This window comes from Lipotes vexillifer, unplaced genomic scaffold (assembly GCF_000442215.2).
Source record: "Lipotes vexillifer unplaced genomic scaffold, Lipotes_vexillifer_v1.1 scaffold545, whole genome shotgun sequence".
NCBI classification, from domain to species: Eukaryota; Metazoa; Chordata; class Mammalia; order Artiodactyla; family Lipotidae; genus Lipotes; species Lipotes vexillifer.
This window is the reverse complement of record NW_006779129.1, coordinates 1573692-1581290: the sequence shown is the minus strand read 5'-3', so window position 1 is coordinate 1581290 and position 7599 is coordinate 1573692. Positions and strand designations below refer to the sequence as shown.

The 7599-nt window shown below is 55.1% G+C and overlaps 1 protein-coding gene across 1 annotated transcript in view; it reads right to left on the bottom strand.

Moving 5' to 3' along the window:
- Positions 1–7392, bottom strand: part of PTTG1IP (PTTG1 interacting protein) — a 10532-nt gene extending 3140 nt beyond the window's left edge. The window contains exons 1-5 of the mRNA XM_007452508.1: positions 7378–7392; positions 6417–6524; positions 5429–5588; positions 5131–5183; positions 3250–3358 (exon numbers count right to left, since the gene is read on the bottom strand). Of these exons, the coding sequence (XP_007452570.1) occupies positions 3250–3358; positions 5131–5183; positions 5429–5588; positions 6417–6524; positions 7378–7392 (445 nt within the window). The remainder of the gene's footprint in view (positions 1–3249; positions 3359–5130; positions 5184–5428; positions 5589–6416; positions 6525–7377) is intronic.
- Between the last annotated feature and the right edge of the window lie 207 nt (positions 7393–7599).

The following is a 7599-nucleotide window of genomic DNA, read 5'->3' as shown; positions in this document are numbered from 1 at the left end:
GGGGGGGGGGACGCAGGACGGGCCGGGGACGCCCGCCACCGCCCCCGCCTTCCTCCAGCCTGCTTCTGTGACTTAGTCACCATTTCCATCAACCTGAAGCAACAGGTAGCTTTTCTCATCGCCTGATGCTGAAAGGCTGTTTCCAACCCGAGAAAAGTTAACAAAACCAGGAAGAAAGAGAAGCTCCGCAGTGCACTCAGCTGCTACAACACTTGAAACTCAATCTCACGCAATCGGATGCTAAGCCCAACGCGGCTTCCGTGATTATCTAAGTCAAAGACCAGAGCCTCTCATCTGCTGCCAGCAGGACACACGTCTGCCCACGCGGGCAGCGCACCAGCTGGAGCTGCGGCCCAGGCCAACGCCCAGGGGCTGGAAAACGGTGACTGTGATTTCCTGTCCAGACCAAACACACTCAGAACAAGTTGCAATTCTTTCCAACTTCTCTTGAGGATTTACAAATTAAAACCAGTCAGTCGGTATTTTTCCACTACATTCAAGCCAGAGCCTATCACAGGACAGGCTGACACCTTCCAGTTACCACCGCCCCACCCTGGGCAGCGGTGCGACCATCACAAGACAGCCTCCTGCCGCACAGAGCTCAGAGCTCCTAAGCTCGGGTGCCACTGGTTTCTTGGTTGGGGGGAGGTGGGGTGGGCTGGGGTCTGGAAGATGAGAGCTCTTCCTCGGGTCGGGGAGGGAGACACCAGTGCCCCGGTGCCCCCAGCCCCCCTCAGGCTGCCAGTGTGACAGCACTCGCTCTGCCTTCTGAGCTTTGAACCATGTGGTTTTTCCTCCTCTGACCTGTTCTGGAAGTGCCAGAATTGCAAGATACAGTAGTAACAGGACACTGCCACTGCAGGTGGCGTAACTTTTTGACTAGAGAACTCGAGAACAATCAACTTTATTTTTATTTACTTTTTAAAAAAATTTATTTATTTTAGGCTGTGTTGGGTCTTCGTCGCTACACGGGGACTTTCTCTAGCTGCAGCGAGCAGGGGCTACTCTTCATTGTGGTGCGCAGGCTTCTCATTGTGGTGGCTTCTCTTTATTGTGGAGCATGGGATCTAGGCACATGGGCTTCAGTAGTTGTGGTGCACAGGGTTAGTTGCTCTGCTGCATGTGGGATCTTGCCGGACCAGGGATTGAACCCGTGTCCCCTATGTTGGCAAGTGGATTCTCAACCACTGTGCCACCAGGGAAGTCCCGAGAACAATCAACTTTAAAAACCGACGAGGGACCTTCCTGGTGGCACAGTGGTTAAGAATCAGCCTCCCAATGCAGGGGATGTGGGTTTGATTCCTGGTCAGGGAACTAGATCCCACATGCTGCAACTAAGAGTCTGCATGCCACAACTATGGAGCCTGCGAGCCACAACTAAGACCCAGTGCCACCAAAATAAATAAATAAAATAAAATTTAAAAGAAACCAAGAAAAAACAAAAACCCATGAGACCAGTGAGACAGCTGGCTCTAAAATACACCTACCCCCACAAGAGCTTTTCTGATTAGCAGCTAAACCCAGTTATAAAACAGAAACAGAAATCCCACCGTGATGGGAAACTAAACTATGGGCTTACTTCCGAGAAATCTACCCTAGGACATACTAGACCTGAACAGAGAGAGACACCCGTTCCCAGACGAGGGTTCAAACTTTAAATATCTTGCTCTTCTCCAACTGAACGTGTGTGTTTTTGTTTGTCTGTCTTTCGGCTGAGCTGTGCAGCATGTGGGATCTCAGTTCCCCGACCAGGGATCGAACCCAGGTCCCTGCAGTAGAAGCGCAGAGCCTTAACCACCGAACCACCGTGCTAGTCCCCTGAACGTGTATATTTAAGGTCGTTACAATCACAGCCCCAATTTTGTCTAGAACTGGTTAAGATGATTCTACAGTTACTTGTAAGAATAAAAGCACCTGTGGCACAGGGCTGAGTTAGTGTGAGGTGCTGCCCCGACGGGGTGGACCGCAAGGCCCCACCCACTCGGCTCCCGTGCTCCCTGCAGGCCCGAGGAATAAACCCAACAAGGCTAACGCACCTTCTCTCAGGAACCGGGGGTACCGCACCCTCCTGTTATTACAAAGTCTGCCCCCCAGCGCCCCTGCTCACCCCCCGTGAGCCCGTGTGCCCCCATGCTGCCTGGAGTGGCATCAACTGGGGCAGCCACTCTTGAGAAACGTGTGGCCCACCGACTAAGGCTAGACATGAAAAGGGTGCCAGTCAGCAGTCTGCTCCTAAGCGCACGCCCAGGGCAGGTGGGTGTCTGTGTCCAGCCCACGTGGGAGCACACGGCAGCCCGCACACAGCCCGGTGTCCACCAGTGCACCGCAGTGGTCTACGGGTTAGGGTAAGGCTTCGGGTTAGGGTTAGGGTTAGGGTTAGGGAATGGGTACGGTTTAGGGTACAGGTTAGGGTATGACAACGGTTTAGGGTTAGCGTACGTGTTAGGGCATGGGTTAGTGTTAGCGTACGGGTTAGGATTAGGGCACGGGGTAGGGTAAGGCTTCGGGTTAGGGTTAGGGTTAGGGAATGGGTACGGTTTAGGGTACAGGTTAGGGTATGACAACGGTTTAGTGTTAGCATACGTGTTAGGGTACGGGTTAGTGTTAGTGTACAGGTTAGGATTAGGGTACAGGTTACGGTAAGGCTTAGGGTACAGGTTACGGTAAGGCTTAGGGTTAGGGTTAGGGTTAGCGTACGTGTTAGGGTACAGGTTAGCGTTAGTGTATGCATTAGGATTAGGGTACAGGTTACGGTAAGGCTTAGGGTAAGGGTTAGGGTTAGGGAACGGGTACGGTTTAGGGTACAGCTTAGGGTATGACAAGGGTTTAGGGTTAGCGTATGTGTTAGGGTACGGGTTAGTGTTAGTGACGGGTTAGGATTAGGGTACGGGTTAGGGTAAGGCTTCAGGTAAGGGTTAGGGTTAGGGAACGGGTACGGTTTAGGGTACAGGTTAGGGTATGACAACGGGTTAGGGTACCTGTTAGGGTACAGGTTAGGGTACGACACTGAGACAGGTGCTGACACGCCACCCGCATGGCCCCGGGACGTGGGGAGATGCCTGCAGAACAGAGCCTAGGCCGTGGCCTTCCGGGCAGCCTCCAGACCCGGGCCGGCCACTTTCCCAGACGCCACAGCTCTCACCGGCCTCCCCCACCTCCCCACTCCTGGCAGCTTACGTTAACTGAGCACAACCGGAATTTTCAAAACAGCACTGGTTTTGCAAGAAGCCAATGGGAACAGTGACTTACCCCAGCACACGCCCCAGCGCGCAGAGCTCAGCTTGCAGAGAGAGCTGGGCGGCAGGATTTTGGTCACCGGGTAGTCCAAGCACGCCTTGTCAGTGTTGCACCAAAGACACTGCAAGAGGCAATGACAGGGCATCAGACGCGTAAATGCTGAAGGGCAGACGGGCCAGGGTCCGACCTGCGCCAGCCCCGCCGGCCACACTGCTGTCCCCCCTCTGACCCCTTCCCAACACTGGCTCAACGCCGCCAACCCACCAAGGCCCTCCTCACTCAAACCCCTTCCACCAGGCGCCCTGCTGGCCTCGCGGCCTCCTTGCTGGTCCTCACCCGGGGCCTCTGCATGGCCTGCTCCCCTCGCCCGGATGCTGGCCTCCCTTCCGAGGCACCACCTTCTAACACCCAGAGCACCCAGGCGTCAGCCGCCTGCAGGAGGGACCAAGCCGGGCATAGTTGGAGTGGTGTCCACCCACGGTTATCGCCCTGTAAAGATCCTAATTTGATCTCTAGGACTGAACCAAGCCATCTGTCTTATTGCTGGCTGTCTTAAAGATGATTCAACTAAAGCGCAAGGGCATCTGTCCAGAACCGCAGAGCTGGAGAAAACCTGGTAGGTGTGCCCGAGTCCCTGGAATGCACGGCAGAGACCTGGCCAGCACACCAGCCGAGGGGCCCAGAGCTGGGCAGGCACTGGCACAGATGTGAGGTTTGGGTCAACCTAACAACCCGCCCAGGTCAGGACGTTCAGGATATTTTCAAGCTTGAAGGTAAAGATTTTACTAAGTTTTTTTTCTTTGAGGTTTTAACAGGATGGAAAGTCATGGCATGTTTTGGTCCCAAGTTAGGGTTAAAATCTGTTACAGAAAAATGTTTTAGTGAAACCTGGGGTCCCAGGGCCACTGACACAGTGTCCACCTTGGTGTCTTGTGTTCAAAATGACAAACAGCAGGGAGGCCCTCTTCATTTGGCTGTTTCAGAATAGCTTCCATTTCAGTGGTTCTTTCCTGGCTTAACAATTTCTGGGAAATCCACCATTTTCAAATAGCTCAAGTTTTAAACACCTAATTTTCCGTTTTTACATGACAGTTTTACCGAAAGCCATATGAGCTCACTAGGAGGATAAGTTCTCTTTGTGGTGGTGTCGTGGCTGTTTGTCACTCTTGTTTTTTAGATTAATGAGGTACATGCACGTGGTGAACAATGCAGGGGTAACAGCAGATCCTTCCGGAAGCCCGTGTGCATTAAGGATTCGCACGCAGCGGGGTCTGCCCTGGCTTTCATCTGCACTTCTGACCTCACCTGTCTGGGTTCAGAGTGGGGGTCAGGCCTTCAGAGGAGGTGTGCACCCCGCTGTGGCCTGGGCACCCCCCAACCCCAACACAAGGAGGGCGAGCACAGGCACTCCAGCTCGAGGCCCCCTCAGCACCGCGAGAGCCCGGCTGGGTCCGGGAGGGCTCCGAGCACACCCGCCGCGTCTCGGGGCCCGTCTGTAAGACAAGAGGCCTCCAAGGTGGAGTGAGCCCCGTGGGAAAGCCCTGGGCACAGGTCAACAGTCGCAGATGAGGGGCTAAACGTGCTCCCGCCTCCCTGGCCCCCACCCTGCCGCCGGGCACCTCTGCTCACACCTGCGGGCCCCGGGGGCTCACACAAGTTCCGGGCTTTGTGAAACTTCCGTGTTTTATTTCAGGAGTGGAAGTGAACAACGCTCAAGTGGTATGTGCAGCTTTCACTAGAAGGTTTAATATGCCTGAGAAAGGCTGTTAAGAGCCGTCATGAAAAATACCTCCACAAACCCCAGACCACAGAACCCGGAAGACACACAAGCGGCCCTGGAGTCAGAGACAGCGGGTCTGCTTCTGGATCACATGCTGACCCTGTGCTACTTACAGAGACGTTCTTCAGGCACTCTTCACAGGTTCTGTTTGTGTTCTGAGAACAACCTGCAGGGGAAAGAACAAACATCACTGAGAATCCTGCGGCATCGATGCAGGGAGGGGTGGGCAAGGGACGCTCAGAGCCCAGAACAGACGGCCCCTCCTGCGCCAAGCCTTCAAGGCACGCAGACTGGGCCTCTATAAGCAGGGCCCTGGGAGGACACACAAGCAGCACACATGTGGTCCTGACACCAGGGGTCTCTGGGAGAGAAGATGGTGCCGCCCAGTAAGGCCAGCTGCCTGCGTCTCACCTGCGTGGTCGCACACCACTGACCGGCTTGTCAGCAGACACCGTGGAACCAGAAGCCACAGCGATGCCAGGCCAGACTCAAGCCAGGCCGCGGCCCCTTCGCCGGTCCCAACCCTGCGGAGCACCCCCTGCACCCCCGGGCACTCTTCACTGCACAGGTGCTACGGGAAGGGCTCAAAGCCCGAGCAGCTGACAGATCTGGAACGCAAGCTAAGCAGAAGAGCTGGTGTACGAATAAAGGATTCCAATCCACCATCAAGCAGCTGCTCTTCACGCCACGCCGCCCCTTGAGACACACACACACTTGGAAGAGGCCTGAGCACATCCCATCAGCCACCAGGAAAGACGCGTGAGAATCGCAGTCAGGCCCCACTTCACACCCACCAGAATGGCTGCATTACAAACACTGGCGATGCTAATGGGGGTGGGGTGGGGGGTGGGCTCAGTGGCTCAAAAACAAACACGTGCTCCTCCGAGACTTGGCAATTCCACTCTCAGTCTCGTACCCAAGACAAACCAGAACACATGTGCACAGGGACACCTGCACAGGGGGCTGATGGCAACTTTATGTATAGGAACAGCTGAGAGATGAAAATGGCCCAGATGTCCAGGCACCCCGCACGCCCCTAGGCCTCCCCACTGGTCCTGAGAGCTGCCAGGTGGCTCCCTGGCCAGGGCCTCTGCGCGGCCTGCTCCTCCTACCTGGATGGAGGACCCAACCCTCCCCGGGACCACCTCCTCCTAACACGCTGCACCCAAGGGGCAAGGGGACAGAGGTCGTTGGAGGATGGACAGGGAAACTGGTCCAGTCCTACAGTGGGACACTCTTCAGCCCTAAAAAGAAGTCTACGTCACACGTGATGACTCTACAAATGACATGGGTTGGGGGAAGCCTCCCGCAAAGGCCCGCAGCGCAGGGCTCAGGGACGGGCGAGACTCATCTTCGGGGGCCGGGCTGGGGGGAAGGATGGGCTGGGTGGGGCCCCAACCTCCTGGAGAGGCCTGTTCTGAGGCTTGTAGGAGGTCAGGGTCTCGTAGGTGTGACTCACTGGACGGCACACGTAGGATTCCTGCATTTCACTGTATGTAAACTTGACCTGAAAAGAAGGAGGTGAACGCCGAGCTCTTGGTGATGAGGTGCACGGAGAGGAGGTGGAGGCGTGCACGGCTGTAACTTCAAAATGCGACAGACCTGGTGGTGGGCGGGGGGCCGCTCACTGCCCAGGTCTCCCAACTTCCCTCTGCTTTTCAAGACTTTCCTAATAAAGTGCAGGGAGAAGAGCTTTAGCTTTCAGTTACAACTGTATTCATGTTTGCTAAGCAGGACTCATACGGTAAACGGCTGCGTTGAAATAGCTGGAGAGTTCTTCTATTCAGCAGTCTTCCACGTTCCATTTTTAAACACCAAAATCCTATTTTATTTGACATGAAAGCTCACTCTGTCACAACGCACCGTTCTACAGCAGTCATTACTAGGTAGCACCCTCCTCAGAGCCTCCAGTGACATGCTGCTTGGTCTGTGTTCAAGCTGATCCTAAACTGCTTTACTCCCTCAGCCCCAGGAAGGTGGAGCCAGTTGGCGGCCCCCGAAATACCTCCATTTCTCAGAGTACTGCCGAGAGGGGCCCCGGGGCCCTGTGGACAGGCAGGAGGGAACAGCCCCGAGGACGGTTTCACTCACACGCCGGATTCCCAGTTCTGTCCACCAAGGGGCTGAGAGAGGACGGCACACATGTTGCCAGGTCTTTGGTCTCCAGCCACCGTCCCCACTAAAAGGAAGCGGGCAGAACAATAACGCCAGAACCGGGGCAGAGAAAGGACAACACTGGCCTTGGACAGCTTGCTAAGCCAGAAAGTGGCACAAGGACCCAGAAGCCAGAGTGGAGGGGGTCCTCCTTGCCAAAGTGGCACAACTTAACATCAGAGTGAATGACAGTAATGGACTCTCACCTTCTGAACGCCCATGATTTCACACGGACACAGAATAATCACAGGGAAGGACAACTAGCCAAGAGTCTCCGTCACAGTAAACAGGGACACCAAGACCACTGCGCCGTTTGCGGAGGGACAAGATGTTACGTACGGTCTCCGAGCACCCCCACCCCGGTTTACTTATACCTGTGAATAGAAAATGGCACCTGAAAAGTGATCAGAGATATCACCAAGACAACC